The sequence below is a fragment of the Nuphar pumila genome, chromosome 15 (genome assembly GCF_984573655.1).
Source record: "Nuphar pumila chromosome 15, dmNupPumi1.hap1.1, whole genome shotgun sequence".
NCBI classification, from domain to species: Eukaryota; Viridiplantae; Streptophyta; class Magnoliopsida; order Nymphaeales; family Nymphaeaceae; genus Nuphar; species Nuphar pumila.
The window spans coordinates 23105700-23129186 of record NC_143263.1 but is presented as its reverse complement, the minus strand read 5'-3'; the positions used below and the strand labels follow the sequence as shown (position 1 = coordinate 23129186).

Here is a 23487-nt window from a genome sequence, read left to right as displayed (position 1 = left end):
ACCTTTTCTGTCTTGGCCTTGTGGCATCCAGTATTATGATGTCAAATTCACCTCTGTAACTTCGGATCTAGTTCGAGTTCAAAACCGGATTCAGATTCGGTCCTTAATATTCGGATCCAGATGCAGACATAATAAAAAACCTCCATCGATCAGATGGTAAATTAGTAACTATGACAAGACCGGAGCCCCTTTTCCTCGGATGCCCTTTCTTTTTGGTCTGGCGGTTTCAGCGGTCTCTTGCCCGTAGAAAACCCAATATTACTACTCTATATAAACGAGGAAAAAGGAGAAACTCTTTGCCATCGGCGGTCCTTTTCCTCGCCTGAAATATCTTACGGCGAAGGTATCGGAATCCATCGTCTCACCGGCACCCACCGTCGGATTCCCGCCGCCCCCCCCCCCACCCAGATCCGCCCGACTCCAGAAACAGCTTTCCATCCTCCACGTTCCCGGGAAAGCCACCCCATTTTCCGGCCACCAACTGGATCTCGACGACCCTTTCGGTAGTAGCCTACTCCTTTCTCCCAACCCACTTGAGGTTCTTGTGACGGTAGCTGGAAAACCGCTCGCTCTTTGGTATACCCCCGGGACACCGCTCCTCCGGCGAGTTAGGATCGCCCGATTCCAGTGAGGTCGAAGATGGAAGGATGATTGCTCTGTTCGGCAAGGAGGGAGATCGCCAATGGGTGGTTGCGTCAGCACCGAGGAAGGAGGAGGAAGAAGAGGTAATCCTCGCCCTCTCTCTCTCTCTCTCTGTGCCGGACTCTTCCGTCCTTTCTTAAGATTTTTACCCAATTGCCCCCGATGTTTTCTGAAACGACGGGATACTCTTTCTTCTCTCGGAAATTCAGAGAAATCGGACGGCCATGAATTTCGTCTTATTTTTTCCTTTCCTCTTCGTGCCTTGGATTCTTCAGAATATTCCAGCTGTGTCCCTCCATTATTATTTTGGACTTGTGCAGAGGGATATGGATGTCATTCCGTTAAGAGTTTTTTTTTTCTCCTTAACGGATATGATAGTCATTTTCATGATTGTTGATTGATAATGGAGATATGGAGACGATAAATGCCCCTTGAGAGAATGATGACCAGCGTTGGTGTAGTATAGAACTTACGATTATTCTTTTCAGTAATGACGAGAATATCCTCAAGGTTACCATTATGGTCCTTAAGAAATATTAATGGACAACTATGCCACTTTTTTTTTTTTTTGCGGTTCTTTAACTTTACTATTTACTACTACAAGTATTACCAGAATGACCCTTATATCCTGATCAAGGACGGAAAAGGGGTCAAACTTGGAAGGGCAGAAGATGGTGGATTTTCGAGACGACGAATCCAACTTAGAACTGGGAAAGTCTTGGTGAATATTTTCCTCTCTATTTCAAGGTAAAACAAAACCACGAAAACTGGCCACAATTGAAAGAACTTACTTTATCTTTTATTTTATATCCTTTTGGTTGGGAAACCCCAAAAGCTCTCCAGGATTAAACATATTGTGACCAACTTGTTCTTTTCTGGAATAAAAAAATCCGGACCTTCTTGAGCTTTTTTTTGTCTTATTGGAATGGTTTCTTATTGAATCTCAAAGGGGACCTCGCTTTCTGAGATTTTTTTTTTTTTGAGTAATTTGCAAAAGGCCACCTAATTTACTTTGCTATTCACAGAAAGGTTTACGATTCAGTTATGCCATTCAGCTGCCTGTTTTTTTCATAATTTATCTTTCAAAGGCATGATTGGTCCTAAAAAGCCTTCAATTACCCTTGCTTAGTCAAGAAAAGTGACTTAAAACGCGATCATGTCTGGTTTGTTTCGTAAAGATGACTTTAGATGAGTTGTTTTATTACAAAATAATAAAAAATGTCATTTTAATACTTCAAGAGGTCGTATTTGCATATTGCAATGCATTCAGTAAAAGTGAGCGGTTGAACGTAGCAGCAACCCGAATGATGATGTGCCAGTTTCTTGTAAATAGATGAAAAGCTTCGCTGTTTATTGTAATTTAAATTTTCTTGTTTTTTTCAAGGATTTTCCCTTACCTTATAGTAAGGGTATTTGTTCGTATTTTGAAAAGCCGGAAATTCTTGGAGTCTTCCAACAGGTTTTTATGGGCGTTCCTGTTTTCCTTCCCATAAGCTTGTTTTTGGTAATGAAATACTTGGGAAAGCCCAAGAAAAGAAAAAGGTTTCCAGGAATCTTTATGATTTTCCTAAAATTAATATTGGCTCGCCCCCCGACCCCACTTTTTTTCTTTTTTTTTGTTTACATAGAGATGGAGTTTTGCGCTTTGTCGTCTTCACGTGGGAAACAGTCACATATTCTCCCCTTGGCTTTTGACGTGTTGTTGTCCTTTCACCCTCCTTAGGAAATGACCATCATGCTCCTGAGATAGGGTTGAGGTTTCGGGTATCAGAAGTGGGTCCGGAACTGAGTATCCGGATCCATTTTCCAAAGCTGGACCTTGTAACATGACGTAGATCCAGTGGTTTTGTGTCTATGGGGAGAAGCAGAATGGTCATTCAGATCAAGGGAACGTACGAATTCCTCTCACCCTTTTTACCCTTGTCATCTTTCGAAATGGCCTCTATGCCCCCTCTAGTCATTGGGGCTTGCTTGCTTATTGCCAAGTGCTGACAAGGTATGACAACGGTGGGTGGTGGTGACTGAAGTTTAAAACGGCAATTTATTGGCAAAGAAATTCTTGGGTAGATTTTTTAGAAAAACTTCCTCGTTTTTTCTCTTTTTCTGGGAAAATTATCTCAAAACAAACAAATATATAAACTTGACTTGAGAATTCCTCCGCCGCTTTCAAGATCAATGGAATGGTCTCCCTTGACACTCTGGCTCACCAATTAATTAAGAAAGGATTGGGTTTGTAAAACTTAAAACCAACTAATCCAGACCAGATGCTTGGCCTGACCACATCCACATGCATTTGTGTGGTAAGGCAACAGCGGCAATATAGTCGGGTGCACAGGATTTCCAAGTCAATGCCTCAGATGATTTGAGTGTTCGACAATCAGGCATAAGCACCCCATGGTCATGGACTCATTCCTGATCACATTGTTTTCTGTTTTGCTGCTTCTGCTTCTTCTTAGCGTCTAATATGACAGACTCCCTTTCTCTCTCAATTCAAATCCCCAGCAGCTGAGATCAAGCCCCAGAAATCTCAATCTCCATCAGGTCCCAGTCATAATGCATCTGCCAACAATGCCGGAAATCCATTCCCGCCGGCCACACCGAGAGACGTCAAGGACTTCAGGCAGTTCAGTGGATATGATGTGCATGTGTTTACGTACACGGAGATGAGGATAGCTACCAAGAATTTCCGGCCAGATCAGATACTTGGAGAAGGTGGCTTCGGGTTTGTATACAAAGGACTGATCGACGAGAACATAAGGCCTGGGTTCAAGTCCATGCAAGTCGCAGTCAAGGAGCTCAACCCTGAAGGATTACAGGGTGACCGAGAATGGCTGGTAATTTCTTGGCCTATCTTTTCATCTTCATGCTTTTTTCTTTTTCTTTCTTTTGCCATTAATCAACTACGAATAGTCACTCACTCTGATGCCTGTCATACACACAATCTCCAATTGATTACTACTGCCTGTTCAATAAATGGATGGTGAGAATCAGAATTTATTGTTCACATATGAATGACAGAGCGTTCATGATAAATCAAACCATCTGTGTTTCTTCTCTTTGTCTGAGGCTGAATCTCATCCAACCAAACAAGATCCAGCGCAATATCTCTACAACCTACAGTGAGGTCACGCATGAGTGAAAGCACCAGATAATTCAATAATGGAGATAGGAAGACTGAACCATAATTTGCATTCTCATGTACAAGAAATTGGCTCAAGTTTCTGTTGGGCGAAACCCCTGTAAAAACAACAAGACAGGGAGCGTACCTGGATTCACCATTGTCCGTGTAGGTAGTTCGGCGTTCTCCTCAGTCGGTCGACGCCCACAATGAGCCCAGGCCTAATGTCGACGGTGAGCAGGACCCTGTTCTGCTAAGCCTGAATGCATAACTGAATTTGGGCAGGGATGTGTTACGAATCTTCATCAACTTCGTAACCCCTAAGCCCTTTATATAATTGAGGAATTGGGCAGTTACGTGAATGTGGTCTCTCCACATTCACGTAACTCCCACCCACAATCTCCATTATTCAGCCACTTACGTGACCCATTAATAGGGTGTCAAAACCGGGTCAGACTGTGGGTTGGACCCGTAACCCAAAATGTCCAACATTCTCCCACTTGACCCATTTGACACCAAAAGTGTAATAAATCGAGGTGTATACCGTTATTTCGATTTAATTCTTCATGTGGGTTCACATGCCACCCTTTATCACAAGGATGAATCGTATGAGTCAAGGATATGAACACCCTTTTATGAAATGTCATATTTCCTTGTACTACACAACAATTCACCTTCAGTGCTTAGGCATGTAAAGAAATTACCTTTATGAATAGGTTGGTCTCTCACCTATTCTATTGGTCCTTTAATATTGTTATTCTGTTATTCTCTCTAACCCATATGAGAGATTCTTTATGCAAAATCAACAATAACTCAAAACCTTAGAGAATCAAAACATAAACACAAATGTGATTACATAATGTATTGTCATACATCAGAATGAATCAAAAAGACCCATTCCCTTTACATGTTGGGAATACAATCCCGGTGCTAGCCCTTTAGTAAGGGGATCCGCAGTCATTTCCTTCGTCCCAATTGTATCAATACATACCAGATGATTCTCAGTCCTTTCTTTAACAACAAAATATTTTAACTCCATGTGTCGACACGATGTTGAGCTCTTGTTGTTATTTGAAAAGGACACGGCTGCTTCATTGTCACAAAAGATCTTTAGTGGTCTCTCAATAGAGTCTACTATACCAAGACCCATAATGAAGTTTCTTATCCAAATGGCCTGAGATAAAATCTCGTATAAAACTAATAATTTCTGTCCTAATGGATTTCAGAAATTCTTTCACCGTCTTGCAGTGAGAGATAACACCTCAAATATTCTAAGCCACTCAAGATTGCAAAAACAACAGGCTAAGATTATTCGAATACTCCCACTTCTCATAGACATCATTTTGAGCGCTCCCACTTCTCATAGACAACCTTAAAAACAGTTTTTCTATTCTCCGTATGAGTGGGGGATAAATCGCTTTATACGAGATTTATATTGAAAAAGTAAATATGAGACCCCTTATTATTCACCTTTTCTGAGACAAGCATAGTTGAGCCATTATCGTTTCACTTTGGTGAAAACGATAATACTCATAATTGCTCCGTTTCTTCAATTCTCAAGGAATTGACTTCAGTTGGTGAAACTAGTAGATCATGAATCCAGAGGCAATTCAGCACTGTACCTTTGGGTACGAACATGCTTCATGGGCTGGAATACACATCTACTATCACACCCTGTGTAAATTTGGAACACAACGACCTACCTTTGGGTAGAATCGATGTTTCATAAATTCACACACAATCATAATTACGAATCTTAATATGGTCCAAAGAATCCTTAATTAACACGACTCAGATCACTTTGGTGATTACATGAATCGGTTAATCAAAATCTTTTACCGAAAAACCTATTCGTATTATGGAGCACGCCCATGCACACATTTTAATGCATGTATATTCATGACATAATATCAGTTCATACTTCAACAAAAAATGCATAAACTAATTGTCATAAATTTAGTCATAATTCATGCTTAAAATCATCATGCATAACTTAACCAACGCTAAATACATGAATTAACATGCATAAGTCATACATTATTCAAAATAAATACTTTATAAAGCATGAAAAAATAACAAAAGCATGCTCATATGGGTAAAACCCAGGGACCACATGTAGGAACCGATCTAAAAACACTCTGAACCGGTCTGAAACCGCCCCGAATCGGTCATCTAAGGGTCTGAACCGGTTCTGAACCTTATAAACCGATACTTAATATGAACAAAAGTTCATAAAACCCCATAACCGTATGCCAAAATTCCTATATTTTTTTATATTTATGAAAACAGGGTCTCTGCATCTCGAAACCGGTGAGAAACTGAAAAGAACCGGTCAAAAACAGCTCTGAACCGGTTCCGGAAGGGGTCGGATCAGGTTCCTGATCCGATTCAGTCTCAACAGTGTTTGGATCATGTTTTTATGGATCCAACTCAGTTTTAAATGGGATCCGGGTCTGACCCGACCCATACTTAATACGGGTCGGACCCGGCCCGAACACAAACCCGGGTTAGACCCGGTCCAAAACTGACCCGGTCCATAACAAAATTGGGTAAGACCCGGTTCTTAATGGATCTGGGTTCGACCCGGTCCAAACCGGACTCGGGTATGACCTGGTCCTTAAATGGACCTGGGGTCGCCCCGGTCCGAAACGGACCCCGGGTACGACCCGGTCCAGACCGGACCCGGGTATGACCCGATCCTTAAATGGACCCGGGGTCGCCCCGGTCCGAAACGGACCCCGGGTACGACACGGTCCAGACCGGACCCGGGTATGACCCGGTCCAAACTGGACCCGGGTACGACCCGGCTCTTAATGGGTCCGGATCGGACCCGATCCAAAATCAGACCGGGTTAGACCCGGCCCTGAATGGACCCGGGTTAAACTCGATCCGAGAGAAAGACCCGATCGTTTCCGGATCAGACCCAGACCCAGTACCTTTATGGGTTCGGGTCAGATCCAAAAAGTAAAAGAGCAGACCCGATCCACCCAAAAGGGTTTGGATCGGGTCTGTCCTCGGGTCTCCTCGCCGGAGCCGATCCGATCCATTTTTAAAACCTAAACAGAAACCCGATGGTTTCTGTTTCAGTTTTAGGGAAACCGAAAAGGGGGTTTTCTCCCTTTTCGGTTCCACGGCGACTCACGCCGCCGTAACAGCGACCGGCGCAGCTGTCGGCGACCTGCGTCACCCCACGGTGATGCAGGTCCGGCGACCACCCCCCCTCCCCCCCCGTCAGACGACGTCGCCCCATGGCGACGATGGTGATTGGGCCGTCCGATGGCTGAAGGGCATGGTAGTGCCTGCCAGTCCGGCGGCAGCCCCGGTGACATCAGCAAGGATGCCGCCGGCCAATGGCTGCCCTTGCCGGCAAAACGCCCCACGGCGAAAACCCCGGCGAACCCACCTCCTCCTCGGAGACAGGTAAGGGTTTAAATAATTTTTTTTTTATTGCCATCGTCGGTTTTGTAGGTTCCTCCGGCGATGGGGTGGGTGATCCGTGGCACCGGCAAGACCGCTCCTGTCACCTGCAGCTTTCCGGCAAAAGGCCCAGATGCCGGCCATCCTCGTCAGACATCGTCGCCCCACGGCGACAATGGTGGCTCCACCGTCCGGCATATGCCGTCCACTCTGCAACCCGACGGTGCAGGGGATTACAGGTGACGGCTCCGGCGATGATCCCGGCGTCGGCAAAAACGGCCACAGGTATAAAAACGTACATTTTTATGAGTTTTGCCTGAAACCGGGAATGTAATGTCGCCCTTTTCGGTGACATTTGCCGGTGAAGACAGTCTGTCGTCCCACGGCGACAGTCTGCAGCTAATCGGTGGTTGTCGCCCCACGGCGACTCCACCGACGCCAAAACGGCCTACACGGCCACGCGCAGCTGAAATGCGTGGCAGTGGGCCCATAACCCAATGTTGGGCGAAACCCCTGTAAAAACAACAAGACAGGGAGCGTACCTGGATTCGCCATTGTCCGTGTAGGTAGTTCGGCGTTCTCCTCAGCCGGTCGACGCCCACAATGAGCCCAGGCCTAATGTTGACGGTGAGCAGGACCCTGTTCTGCTAAGCCTTAATGCAGAACTGAATTTGGGCAGGGATGTGTTACGAATCCTCATCAACTTCGTAACCCCTAAGCCCTTTATGTAATGGAGGAATTGGGCAGTTACGTGAATGTGGTCTCTCCACATTCACGTAACTCCCACCCACTATCTCCATTATTCAGCCACTTACGTGACCCATTAATAGGGTGTCAAAACCGGGTCAGACTGTGGGTTGGACCCGTAACCCAAAATGTCCAACAGTTTCATGACCTGCCCCTGACTACTCTATTCCTTAGGCATTATGTGATTTCTACAGTTTTACCTAATCATCTCTGCAATTGCCCGCTGTCAAAGCCTGCACGGCAGGTCCTCAATGACTATAGACACGGACGCTATTACCTTAACACAAGCTGGTCCTATGCTGCCCTCAAATATTAGAGCCATTGTTGTGTTTTCTGTACATTGCTAGTTTCAGACTCACCGAAGGTTATAAAGCGCTAGAATTCCTTGTCTCTAGCTGTGATTGTTGAAACTGGTGTTTGTCCAAGTCCACAGAATCTGGGCTGCTATTTAAAGGATACCAAATAGACTGCAACTACACAAAACAGCAGTGCAACCACAGAATGATATTTCATGACCTATTCATCACCCGAGTTCCCAGTTGAACTTACCATACCTGATGTCCAGATGCCAATCCCTTACACACCCCAGAGCAATGTACAGCAAACATCATGATTGAGACTGTATTTTTTTTTTCTTTTTGCTTGAGCATCTTTTTGCTCTTTGGGGCTTTGATGCAGTGCTGATGATTGTTACACAAAAATTATCTAAAAGCATAGTTGGCAAACCCGGCGAGTCGACTCAAGAATCGCCCGGGTCGACCCAGATCGGACCCCAATTGGGTCACAATTCAGGACTGCCGATCCAACCTATTAAATAAATTTTTTTATCATGTATTTTATTATTTTAATGCATTATTCTTATATAAAGTCACTTGTTATGAAGAATCTAATATTGTTCAATGAAAAAAGTTAATAATCATGTATAATGATATGTTTTTGTAACTTAGCTATTGACATATTAGCTTGAAGTTTAGTTATTTCCATGTCTTGTTCATGTGCTTACACTATAAAATATAGGGTCCTGACTCATCCGAGTCACTGAGTCAACCTGCTGACTCGGTGACCCAGTAGGGGTCCAATCCGGGCCCGAGACACGAGTTTGCCAACTATGCCTAAAAGCACAGGATTCAATTCAACACCTCCCTATCACATTAAAAAGTAAGCTCACACGGTTATGCCTATGAAAACCATTAAAATTTTTTAATAAAGCTTTACAACAGAGAAACATGCTTAAATTGGGGGAGCATGTAAGAAAACAATTTAACCTGTCTGTAGCAATAAGCTTAGAAGTAGTGAAATCAATTAGTAGTAGTAGTAACTATGTCACTTAGGTATGGGTACGGGTGCGGGTACAATATAATATGTGGGTACTGGGACATGGCTATATATATCAGATAAATATAAAATAAATTCAAAATAAACTAAAAATATAATTATAAATTGAATACAAACTTTTATGTACAGAGGGTAAAATGGTGTGTCCGGCTGTCGATGCATGGGTACAAAGGGCAAAACGGAGTGTCCGGGTACCATAGAGTAGTAGTAGTGGCAGTAGAAATTTTGCTTGTCTGAAAACTAAGAAAGCCAATAGTTGTTTTTTATTTCCTTCTTTCTATGTCACCTGGGTGGGTGTGGGTACGGTACAGAGGGTACGATACGGCAATTCCAAAAAATGTGGGTATGGGGACACGGCTATATATATATATATATATATATATATATATATCACATAAATACAAAATAAATTCAAAATAAACTGAATATAATCTAAATATATGTGCTATATCTAAAATATATATTATATACTGAGAATATAAAGTTATAAACTGAAAATATAAATATAATTATAAATTGAATACAAACTTGTATGTAAGGAGGGTAAAATGACATGTCCAGGTGTCCATGCATGTCGACACGGGTACGGAAGGCAAAATGAAGTGTCCGTGTGACATAGCCTTTTTTGAGTGATGGCAATCTGTAGTTCTTATTTTCTTTCCAGTCTTTATTCTAGTTTAGTACTTCTGCCGTCTTTGTTTTGCAGGCTGAGGTAAACTATCTTGGACATCTCAGTCACCCAAATCTGGTCAAACTTGTTGGCTACTGCTGTGAGGATGATCACAGGTTGTTGGTTTATGAGTATATGGCAAGTGGCAGCCTCGAAAAGCATCTTTTTCGACGTAGGTATCCGAATAGAATCCTGATATTGACTTGGATAGATTTATTTTTAACGAGCATAGAAAACCTAACTTTGCTATACATAAACTGGGCAGTCATACTGATGATCAAAATTCTGTGATTTCATCAAATTTTGAAAGGTCACATTTTAAATATTTATTTCAGTTCCTCAGTAGTTATGAGAGAATCTTTTTTTTATGGCTGCTTTCCAGATAGAGTGACATCTTGTAACTGTATATCTGAGATCAGTTGTTATTGGAAAATCTTTCTTGTAGGGAACTGTAATGACTTTTAAGTTCTTAAACGCAATAAGCTAATTTTGTCATTATGGCAGACGGTCATCACTTTTTATCTGCCAAATCTCTTCCATCATTTCTATCCACTATCATTTCTGAGTGGTGTTGATCTGGTTGTAGTACATAATCTTTCACGAAAAAAAGGGTATTTTGTCAATGTTGAAACCAAAAACGGGAAAACATGTCATATTAAGCAAGGCTATAGTTCCACACTACTTGCTGTGGAGAAGAGACAATTTGGGTTTCTTTCCCTAATAGTCTTTTTCATATTTGTTAGGTGTTTGTGTTACCATGCCTTGGTCCATCAGAATGAAGATTGCATTGGGTGCAGCTAAAGGGCTTGCCTTCCTTCATGGAGCAGAAAGACCTATTATTTATCGCGACTTCAAGACATCAAATATTTTACTAGATGTGGTAAATTGCTTCCCAGATGACCAACATCTTCTAGAATTCTTTTCAATGCTGGACAACAATATCAAATTTCTGGTTCCTTAAGAAGATTAACAAAAACTTATTGTTTGTGCCGAAAATAAATTTATGGAAAGAAAAGCAAAAACAGAAGGGTAGCGTAACAGTATGTTTTGAATCCTTTTTATTGCTTGACTAACATTTGTTCAACCTGCAGGATTATAATGCGAAGCTCTCTGACTTTGGTCTTGCCAAAGATGGGCCAATGGGTGACCAAACACATGTTTCAACACGGGTGTTGGGAACATATGGATATGCAGCTCCTGAATATGTGATGACAGGTGAGTTTATGAAAATGGATGATAGTGGCCTTTTGTTGCCCAAAACATGCATTTGTGTTGGGTGGCACATGTTGGATAAAAATATTTACAGATCTCTAGCAAACTGTCACATGGGTACGGATGTGGGAGCAGGACACGATGTGGATTCGCTTCGCGTGAGACAATGATTTTAAAAAATTTGGATACAAGGACACAGCCATAGACACACATAGATGTATGTATGCATGTGAGTGTGTATAAAATAATAATTCTAAATCACTGTAGTTAGGAACATCAAACAATGAAACTAAGTTGAAATTGAAATATAATGTATTTAATGACAAATTTTAAAATACAAAGAACTCAAGTAAATAAGACCATAAAAGAAAATAGATAAAGTTAATGACTGTGAAACTGGTTTGACTATGTCCATGGTGTCATATCATGTCTGAAGTCTTCGAGTGTGGATTCATGTCCGCACAGGATACACATGCTAAGTGTTGTGTCATGTGATGTGGCTAGCAAACTCTTCTTTGCATATTGTCGAAATTTCCATCTGATAATTGTCAATTCAGGATCCTACTTTGTAAACACAATGGTGGTTACAATCATGATCACAGTTTGTGATGATTTTCTTCTAGAAAGCCATATTTTAGAAAACTCACCGACTTAAGAAATGGGCAATAAGAATAATGTATATTATGAAAAGAGATCATGGTAGCTTCTTGTTATCCAAAACCCATAGGTGTTGGATGACACCATAGGCTAAAAAGAAAATTGCAAATCTCTAGCAGAGTTTTCTTGGCATGTAGTTGACATGAATCTTCTTTCTGGTAACTGTCCATCTAGGATCCTGCTTTGTAAAGACAAGGGCGATGACAATTTTGATCACAGTTCGTGATGATTTTCCTCTAGGAAACCATATTTTAGACAACTCACTAACTTAGGAAAAGGACAATATGGCTAATGTATATATCTCACATGGATATGGCTTCAGGTACGGGGTTACAGCCATTTTTATGAAGTTTTCAATGACATATGAGGAGATAGGGAACGAGAGCCAAAATGGAGTATCCATGTGACATAACTTGCTATGTATTTAAATGGTATTGATGAGCTGAAAAAAGAAAGAGAAAACAACTGATTGTGTTGCATACGTCAATTCCTTGGTTTTCTGGATCTCATTCTTAAATTTATGGACTGATTCCTATGCAGTTCTTTGCTAATTAATGTTACTACTACCACTGGTAGGTCATTTGACTGCTCGAAGTGATGTATACGGCTTTGGGGTTGTTCTCCTCGAGATGCTCATTGGGGGGAAAGCATTGGATAAGAGCAGGCCAAGCAGGGAGCACAACCTGGTTGAGTGGGCTAGACCTCTTCTAAATCATAACAGGAAGTTGCTAAAGATCATAGACCAAAGAATGGAAGGTCAGTACTCGGTTAAAAGTGCACAAAAAGTGGCCCGGTTGGCATATGTGTGTCTTAGCCAGAATCCGAGGGGAAGACCTACCATGAAAGAAGCTGTTGAAATCTTGGAGACATTGCAGGAACCAGATAACATTCAGGAGAATGCATTTCTCCACAATGGAGGTAGTGGTCCGACTCTCCACGACGCTACTAAGAGAACTTCAAGAAATACCGCTGTGGTGAAGAAACTGCCAAACGAACCCCATGATGACAGAAGCAGTGAAGCACATCGACGTTGTAGGGAGCCAAAAGCATCAGACAGTAAAAGCAGCAGCAACAACAACAACCAGCTTGCATGTGCTGATATTAATGGTCGGTCGGATGAATGTAGCCTGCCGCAGAAGTCATTTCCTGTTAAAAACGGTACCAAAAGACCGTCTGCAGAAGTGTCTGGCTTGTATAAGATTTGATTCTTCAACACAGTGCTATTTTATCAGTTCTTTTGCAGGTCGTGCTTGGATGGTTTCTGAAATACTCTTTTCTCTCGGGGAATGAAGTGTGCTATCAAAATTAGTTTCTGCTCGAGTCATTGGAATATCACATACAAAGCTCTTGCTGATGCTACTAGTAGTAAATAGAAGATGCAACAAAGATCAACTTCGAAATACTAAAATTCTTTTCTTCGTTGTCTTTTATCCGACAAGAACGATTTTGGAGACTAATTCAGATAAAAAATAGTGTAGGCAGTTTTGGATGTATTTATAAATAACAGTTTTCTGTGAACCCTGTTTGGATGTCTTCTTTCTGTTTATTCATTATAATTTTTATTGAAAAGAAATAGAAACAGGGCCTGTTTTAAAACCAACCTGTGTTTTTCTCTGTTTATTTTTGTACAGTTATTTATCTTCCTCTTATTTTTTTCCTAGTTGCCTCACGTGGCCAACACCCATACCACCACACCACGACCAATTCATGAATCCACCCTTTTCTCACTGCCATTGATGCTACCAGCAGAAGCATCAAAATCAATGTTGCAGCCGATTTCTAGGGCTATCTGAACTTAAGAATTTAAATCCCTCAATGGCACCCCAGACATCTGTCGGAGATGCAAAATTTAAATTTGCAATGAGCAAAAATATAGGCAGGTTGTGGAGAGAACAGAGCTGCGTTTCCATGACCCAACAAGAATCTGGTGGGAGATTTGAGTGATGGTGGTCATGCCAGGGTTGCTAGAAATTCTATTTTTATGTGGGAAACTCGTTTCTTGAGAAACCATTTCTGAAACTTATGGAAAACTTGTAAAAATGCTTGAGAAACTCGTTTTCCCATCGAATGAGAAAAACCTACTTACCTTATAGAGGAAACTGGTGGTCATTATTTGGAATACACGTTTTATGTATGTTTCTAGCATGTTTCCCTCAAATATGAAACTTCGTTTAAAAATGAAAAATTGAGTTATGCCTTATTTAGAATTTTTAATTATTTATTTGAAACATTAATACTTTTTATATATTTTTAATATTAAGGATGTAATGTATTGAATGAAATGGAAAAAAAAATAAATTTAATGTAACTGCATTATTTTTACCTCATTTATTAAATATATTCTATTCATCATAAAACCATAAGCTGCATTTGACATTTTGTTTATGATATTCATTATTTTATTAAAAGTACACTGCATATATGCACTCTTTTACATAAAGTATAAACTTGTGTGATTGTCTTAGGGCTGGTAAACGAGCAGAACGAGCGAAGCTTGAAGTGTTCAAGCTTGCTTCATTCTTATGCTGAGCCAAGTTGAGTTCAAGCTCATAATAAACCTGAATTAAATGAGCCAAGTTCAGGCTGGCTTGTTTACAAAAAAAATTGTTTTAGAGCTGGAAGAAATAGAATTACAAAAAAAAGATTTGTTTTATAACAAAATGTAATAAGGTTTTACCATTAAATCTATTGTTTTGCAAATCAAATAGTTCAATCATATGCTCTGCATATACTATATAATGTAAAATATATCTAAAATATATTTTTTATTACCTAAAGAGCTCATATGAGTCGAGCTGAGTAAAGTACCTATTATCCATGTTCAGCTTATTAAGCCTATTTTACGAGTTTGAACAAATTCTTCAAGCCAAACATGAACCACGCTTTGAGTGGCTCAACTTGTTTTCCGGCCCTGTAATTATTATCAATATACAACAACAACAACAACAACGCCTTCATCCCAAACAATTGGGGTCGGCGATATGAACCAAAAAGAAAATCATTTTGGGTCCTCCACATGAATCCTTCTCCTCCAATCATTACTATCCAATGTCATGTCCTCGGTGAGGTTAAAAGCCTTCATATCCTTTCTTATCATCTTCATCCAAGTCTTCTCCTCCAATTATTATCAATATATTTATATATATATATTATGAGAGAAATAAATTTGTTAGTTCTTACTAGTTATTATAATATTATTAAGAAATAAAGTTTGTGTACATTTATATTACTTTTCATACATATTATCAATATTTGCACCTTTGCTTCATATGTTCAGTTCTCATAAATATATATATATATATTGTAACACACCAAATAATTAACTTGAAATTTTTGGAATAATTTTTTTTTAAATAACAGCGGAAATGTTTTTATCAAATCCTTAGTCAATCTATTTGGGTGGGTTACAAGTGATATCACAGCCACAAGGCATTAAGTAAAACAAACTCTTGCATTGAAATACTACAAGTTATCAATTACAACTTAATGATTTTTTTTCAAGTCAGAATTCCTTAGGACATTCGAAGAAGATATGGTCTCATGGCCCGTCCGCAATGACAACTGCAATTGCTCATCTTTATTAATTTGTTTCCTGAAAAATATTAATTCAGAAGGGGTCAGACTCCCCTGTCTGAGTAAGAAGCAAAATATCTATATGAATGTGCTCAGTGTCATGTGTACAAGTATATGTGCAACACATGAATATAAGATCTAACAGTAATTAAACAAGCTTTGAATGTACAGTTTACTAACTGCAAGTATTTCATGATTTACTATATAAAGAAAAGACCTTCATGAATGTCATATCATATTAATGAATCACATTTAGATTCTCACATTTGAATGTAAAGTAAAGCATTGTTAAGCTATGCATCATGTGAGTAAATCATGATCATACTATAGCAAATGTAACATCAAGCAATATGTGTATACTTGAAGACTTTCAACAGTGTACTGACTTTATGTTTCTCTTGTTAATTACCCTGTGGGTACGCACAGGCATAGACATCATAGCAGACTGAGACCATACGGGGGTCTATTATTTAATAACCCGTATGACTAGCCGTACGGAGGTCCAAAGGGGACGGTCCGTGACCGAGAGAATACTCTCCAATGGCTAGAACTAGAATTAGAATGCACCCTGTACTTCTGCAGAAGACTTGGATCTACCACCTAGGACGCATTAGTAGTCTTGGCCCCCTAACTTCGTGGACTGGAGACCGGGTGAGACGCCTAGCTCTCACAAAAAAAAAACAAGAATGTCCACGAATCTTGTACCACCTACCCTCTTCAAGGTAGACCATGGGTTCGGTAACATACACCGTCTTTCAGGTGTACCCAGAGCCCTCCAAAACCAGTAACATATATCGTTTTCAGGTATAGCCAGTATCCCGGAAAACTGGTAACATATACCGTCTTTCAGGTAAACCCAGAATCCCACACTTATTTGATGTGTGCATATTTTCCATTTTATTTATTTTTATGTGCAAGTCATTGCACCACAAAGGATTTCCAAAATCCCAACCCACACTCAGGGTGATCTCCGTGTATGCACATTACCCATCGAATGCTTCATTGGCATCCACCATAATTTCTCAGAATTTTGGCTCAACAATGAGCGAGTACTTATACTTAAGCATTTTAAAGTTTTATCTCTAAGCTCGGGTGTACGTTTCGTACTCCCACTGACCATGCACTCATAAGACATGTCTCAAGTACAACTTTTCATAAGTGCTTGTATGGCACTACATTGGTCTCGCATGACCGCAAACTCCGTTTTGAGCTTTCACATGGTCATGAGAAGACAAATGCCCTTTATTAGGTAAATATTTACAGAATAAGCATATATCAATTGGCACAAGACATGTCATAACATTTACATGCAATCATGATTCAATTATATGTAATTCACTTAGTCTCATATGTGCCCATATGGCATGACAATGATTTGACATGCTCAGTTTCAATTTGTACTATCGTGCCTTTGTAATATTTCTTCTTTGTGCAATTATAACAAAAATATGCATTTAACAATAGGCGGTTCATGCATTGAAACATTGGTTGCAACACTCATATATCAACTTCATATAAAACCATGTGCAATATGAATACATCATGGATATCTAAATCATTTGCCACATTCATCGATACATAACATTTGTTTCATAAGTATATAATAAAATCATTATGCTATTTAAACTTGTGCACTAAAGTAAGCTTTTGTCATTACCAATGTATATGCGCATCCATGCATTTTAGCCCTACTCTGTGTATGTGCATAATAGTGAATCTCCGATGTAATATATATTTTAGTTACAGCAGATGTAACAGATTCAATCATCATTCTCTATACCTCTCAAACTCAAGAATGAGATACACATACATTTCAGAAACAAATAGTGAAATATGCAACTTTCGCAAAAGTGTGTTTGCGTACACTATGTTGGCCAAAACCATCCAACTTCCTATATTTCTTTTAGATTGACAAATAGACAAGAATACGTATACACTTGAGGTTTCACAAATTCAAGCTTTTATCGTTTATAAGACCGTAAGGAACCTTTTTGTTTCTCAAAATAATTTATCATATGTATATATACTCTTTAGACTGTATTTGGGTTGCTCTGAGTCATAGACAAGTCGATGGCCATGTGACTGCCACCACCAAGTGATGTCATCAATGAGACGTGCTAACCGACGCTAGCGTTCGTTGAGGAGCCCATCTGCCACCTATGTGTGCAGGCCCAACGAGCACCTGAAGAGGGTCTTTTTTTTTCAACCTTGATGCACCCAAGTCAATGGTGCAGCGCCACCTTTGGTTCAGCAGATCGCGGTAGACCCCTATGGGTAGACCGATCAACACCACAGTGGCTTGCGGCACTGCTGCCGCCTATCAAAGCATGCAACAAGCTGCTCGATTGATGATGATCAACCGGGGGTTGTGAGATAACCTACAGCAGGCCTTGAGGAAGTCGACCAATAGGGTCGACCAGGTTCACGGTCATGGGTGTAACCAAAATGAGGTTGGGGTCAAACTGACCCCTACCAATCACATTATATATATATATATATTCATCGATGGTCATCAAGCAAAGGATCTCATCCTTTTCGTCTTTTCTTTTTTCTGGCAGGTGCGAGGGTTGCCGCCTGTGTCGGGCCGGCAGGAGCCAAGCCCCTATCACCTGTGGGGTTTTTTTGTTGGACGGCAGGGGCAGAGCCCTACCATCTGCATGCCTTTCAACATGCAGGCAGGGGCCAATCCCCTATTGCCCGTGTTTTTTTTTCTGAGGGTAGGCAGGGGCGAGACCCTATCGTCGGTTGGCTTCAGCAAGCTGGCAGGGGCCAAGCCCCTGCCGCCCCCTTTCTTTTTCGGTAGGTGGTAGGGTTGTCGCCTACATCGCCTCTTCTGTCAGGCAGAGGGATCTCAGGAGAGGGGTCGCTCGTGCCTTGGTCAGCAGAGTGGCAGGGCTCCCCTGCCTACCTCTTGTTCAGGCAAGTCGATAGGGGTCGAGCCCCTACCACCTCCCTTTTCTTTTTTCTCGATAAGTTGGCAAGGGTCGAGCCCCTGCCACCTCTCTGACTCCGAGAGCGATGATAGGGGTCAATCCCTATCGCTATCTCCCTCTCTTTTTCTCGTTAGGTGGGCGGGGGTCGAACCCCTGCCACCTCGGGTTTTCTGGGCAGGTCGACATAGGTCAAGCTCTGCCAACTTTGACCCCTCTTTTGGCACGTTAGCAGGGGTAAGGCTCTGCCGATGTTTTATGTAGGTTGGCAGAGTGACCCGCCCTTGCCAACTCCTGCTTTGCCTGCGTAATGAGAGAAGCAGGCCCCCTACCCTTTTGCCACCCTTTGGTAGGCACTGTCTCTGTTGTTCGGGCATGCAGAGAGCATGGTTCCCTGCCTCTACCACTTCCTGCTAGGCAAGGGCTATGCCTCTGCCTCTGCCTCTGCAACTTTTCTGCTGGGAGCAGTGCCCCTCTGCAGGCAAGGAGAGCCCCCTACCAGCCCTCGCATTGGGGTTCAGTCTGTCGACCATTGCGGGTCTTACCGGACCTGCCTCGTGTTTTGATAATAGCATACTAACATCTTTGCACTTGCAGGTTGCACAATGAAGCCACTCATGCCTCGTGGCCCAAGCCCATCCTCTCTTACGCTCGCAAGCATACACAGAACTGCAATCCCTCAAGGTAGGGGAAAGTTACGCAAAGGATAATGAATGAACTTAACTTAAGTAATTAAAACTTAAAATAAGAAAAGAAAAGACTAAGGACAATATGTATACATATCTCTACATATGTATGCATTTAACTCAAGGATGCAGTTTCGCGATCCTTGTCCTCTTTACTTTTTTTGCACTTTAATTTTTTGTTGTCACCGCGCTATGTGCCTAGGCTTTTACTTTCTCCTTTCTATTATCTCATGCTATATGCGCCATGACTTTTACTTTTGTCTCTTTTAATTTATGTACTTTTCTTTCTGTTGCCTCACGCTTTATGCGCCTAGGCTTTTTTCTTTCTTGTTTTACTTTCCTGCACTTTACTATTGTTGTCGCGCTTTATGTTGTTGCATTTATTTTTTGTTGTCGTTGTGCTTTATGTGCCCAGGATTACTTTTGTTGCATTTACTTTCTGTTGTCGTCGCGCTTTATGTGCCCAGGCTTACTTTCTGTATTTGCTTTTTGCACTTACTTTTTGTCCTTACATTTTGCCTTACTTTTGAATGTATTTGATTTCTATGTTACTAATTTACTGCTTCAACTTTGTCTCCATGTTTTGCGCATAGACTTTTTTTATGCATTTGTTTAGCTGAGGTACAGTTTTGTACCTCATGCATTGCCTTATGCATTTACTTGCTTGCCTGTCTGTTTAGCTGAGGTTTGGTTTCGTACCTCATGCAATGTCTTGCGTGTTCACTTGCTTATATGGTTGTTTAGCCGAGGTATGGTTTCATACCTTGTACACTGCTTACGAGCTTTTGCACTCAACATATAGTTTTGCACTTTGAGGATCGATCACACCTTACCGTCACACTGTATTGGGCATGAGCTCACTTTTCACTTACTTACACTTAAGTGCAGCTTTGAGTGCATTTCATTTTGTTCATTTGTTTTAAAAGACACAATGCACACTTATGCACTTCAGTTCTCTCAAAAAGGATGAGTTTTAGGCCCAAACCTATTTTTAAAATGCATAGTTTTGTAAAGAGAATTTTGAAAGTCTTTTGCGAGCGAGTGGTTGGATCTCCCAAATTGATGTATTTAAGAGAAGTGTTTATAAATTCAATTTATGTTTTCGATGCCGCTCAGATAATCCCATTTAGGGGCTTGTTCATGGGTTGGGCTAAGGTTCTACTAAGGGATCTGCACCATCTCTAGATTTTTGTTGTATCATTTCTATTACGAGACCTTGTTAGGTTGTCTTGTCACTTTCTTTGTAAGATTTTGCTAAGAAATCCATGCCCCTCTCTTTGTAGTTATACTTTTAGATATAGATATGTATGATATGTTTGGACTACGAGGAGTAGGATGAGAGGTCTGTGGTAACCTCAAAGCGTGTTTTGGCACACTTTTGTAAATCATGTAATGTTGATGATTGCGTATCAGGCAAGAGGCTTGTGACTGTCTAAAGGACCAGAGCATGTCAAGTTTGAACTTGAATGGTTACACCATGTATTTTTGGCAAAGCATTGTTTGGGGGTTTCCTTTGAGAAATCCATACCCCTCTCATCATAGTTATATTTTTGAACAAGTACACTGCGTACTACAATTAGTAGGATGAGAGGTCTATGTTTACCTTGAATGTACAATGATACGTATTTGAGACTACAAAATGGTGATATTTTCACCCTCACAATAAGTTGACCCCTCTCATCATGGTTGTACTTTTGAACAGGTATGTTGTGTACTGCGATGAGTAGGATTAGAGGTGTGTGGTTGCCTCAAACGTGCACTAGCACATTTAATCACCTAATGGTGATGGTTTTTCCTTCACAGGCAAGATGCTTGAGTGGGTCTAGCAGACCAGAGCATGTAGAATGGGGCGGCAGTTAAGAAACCTTTGTCGTGCCCATTGGACCCGCTGACTTTATCAAGAGAGATGATGGATCGTACAAAATTTTGATGGACATGCCATTAATGGCTATTTCAGGCAAAAGGCTCAGCTTTCTCTATCATCAAAGTTAGAAGAAACGGGCTATAAAAGATAGCTTTTAGGCCACTTTTGTAGAAGTTTGGATGCATCCACGGGCCACTTATGCCTTTGGGGATTTACTCTCTTGGTCACTGGTTGTCCCCTTAAGAGCGGACTCAGCTAGCTATCCAGGGTATCTAAAATACATGGCAAAATAAAGCCTCAAATTAGTCTCAGATGTTTCTATGGGTCGTGCCTTATCCGTACCCACAAGGCCAGCTAATATCAAAACATAAGTTATCCTATTCACATTATTTGGGACGTGTGTATTGTGACATGACTTGCTTGTTTGATCTATAATTTGGTATACTATGCATTGAATTATGCACGTTTGTTGTAGTGTTACACTAGTTCTTTGCTAGTAATAATTAGTTGCTCATACTAGTTAAATGCTTATAATAATAGCATTATGTTAGTTGCAATATGATACATGTGGCTTGCTTTACTACTTGGTTGAACTATTTATGCTTGTTGTAATGTATCACTTGTTGACTTAAACATCCTATGACTGATGTGACTGCTTACAGCTCGTAATCTATAAATTGTTTACAACTAGGACTAATATAAATGTTTGTCTTATAAGTTGCTTGCAGTTTGTGATATAATTGTTGTCGTGTGATTGTTTATCAACTGTTTGTTGTGCATAGGCTTGCACCTTATGATTAACTATATTAATTGCTAGTGGAATGAAGAATTCAGTGGTAATTGCATGTAATATGGGATCTGCTATGAATGCGTATCTTATTCAGTTACTCTGCTTACTATGCTTGACTGCTTGGTGGAATTAGTTACTCTCTACTTGTAGAATCAGTTGGATTGTTATAGTTGTTTATTTTACTTGTTTAGCACTTTGTTCATTAGTGCTCTCGTATTTAGCTACTTGCTTTATTTGAGTTTTGCTTGCAATACTCGACAACATGTATGGTTATCTCTGCTAGTTTTGCTTCTCCTGATTAATTTAGTAATTATCTTGCTTATTGCAGTCATTGTTCCTTCTTGTCATTTGCACTCCTACTGGTTTTTTGTGAATCTAACTCATTTTATGGGAAGGTGGTGTTTCAGAATTACAATGGCACGATGGCATAATGAGATCAAGATGAGGCTCTTTCTCTAACATTTCGCTCTTGAGGACATTTTGATAAATTTGGTATAAAATTACTTTGAAAATCTCTCTTTTGATTAAATTCTGAATTATTAAAACTGTGTTACCAAAACTCTGTTCTTATTTCAATGAATGAATTGAGTTACAAATCTATTTGTGAGAGAAAGTTTACGCTATAATGCACCCAAGGTCCATTGACTTGCTTTTTCAAACACTATTTTTCGCTGACTTGCTATTTAAAAACTCTGATAAACAAATGATTTCAAAGCTTTCAAACTTTCCATAAAAAGTTACAAGTCTTGGATTTTGGGGTGTTATATTTTATGGGTCCCACAAGATATTTTTTGAGATATTTTTATGTATGTATCGCCAACATTTTTGTGGGTCCCATAAATTTTTTGGGGTTTCATCAATTTTTTTAAAAAAATTCTAAGTACGTCATTCTCTTCGTATTAACGAAACTAAGAAAGTTGGCTCATACAAATCTCCTAATTTTACTCAGGGAGGAAGTTATGACTCCCTGACTGTTTGAGCATATATTTGGATGATACAAACGTTATAAATGTAATTGGCTCATTAAAATCTATTTGTTTCGCATTTTGGCTTTATTAGCTATTTTTAAATAAAAACCCTCATGAATTTATTCAGAACTTCTACTGAAAAAATTATAGGTCTTACAAAAATGGTATTTAAGACGTTGAACATTTGCGAATTTGGACATGGGATGAATATAATGCCCCAAAATATTAACCCAAAAATATGACCAATTTCTTTTTAAGTGAATGATGCAAGGTGTTATCGATGGCAGTGCTCCAACTAGACTAAGCACTAGGGGGCTACCTGAGAACAAGCACGAGCGTATATTAGCCCACTAGAACTAAGTTCGTGAATAAAACAACCAAAGGACATTTTGATTTTGGTCAGAATTTCTGGCAGTTATAGGTATTTCAACTCATCATGGGATTCAAACCATTCTATGTATAAGACTTGGGTCTAGGTCTAAATCGTAAATCAGTTCCAATTCAAGAATATGAATCTAAGATTGAAATAGACATTTTAATTGTTGAACCAAATCGAGCTATTTATCAATTAAATAAATTATTTATAAACATTTATCAAAACAAATTAACAAGTCTTTATATTCAAAACAAATCTTAGGTCTAAAATAGTTGGTTCCTCGCACCACCTATAGCATTCCTCCATCGCTCCACCTCGTTTACTCATTACTTGAATGGAGGGGTCTGACTCATTGACTCTCAATAGGAATACAATAACAATGCATGTATATATGGAGACAAGCATATGTGAAATTATACATTCTTTCAGATTATGTATAATACAACATCATGCAATCAAAAGAAAAAATATAACAATTAAATTCATGCACCATATTGCAAAA

The 23487-nt window shown here is 40.1% G+C and overlaps 1 protein-coding gene across 2 annotated transcripts; it reads left to right on the top strand.

Moving 5' to 3' along the window:
* The first annotated feature begins 302 nt into the window (after positions 1-302).
* LOC149814794 (Protein kinase superfamily protein) lies at positions 303-13111 on the top strand. 2 transcript variants are annotated; one of them, XM_089990657.1, is made up of 6 exons: positions 303-725; positions 3145-3476; positions 9966-10101; positions 10673-10809; positions 11021-11144; positions 12375-13111. In XM_089990657.1, the coding sequence occupies exons 1-6, from the start codon at positions 683-685 to the stop codon at positions 13001-13003; spliced, it is 1401 nt and encodes a 466-aa protein (XP_089846783.1). In that variant the 5' UTR covers positions 303-682; the 3' UTR covers positions 13004-13111. The 2 variants fall into 2 exon arrangements, with proteins under 2 accessions (XP_089846783.1, XP_089846784.1); XM_089990658.1 differs by having other exon boundaries at positions 372-725; positions 3148-3476.
* The last annotated feature ends 10376 nt before the right edge of the window (positions 13112-23487 follow it).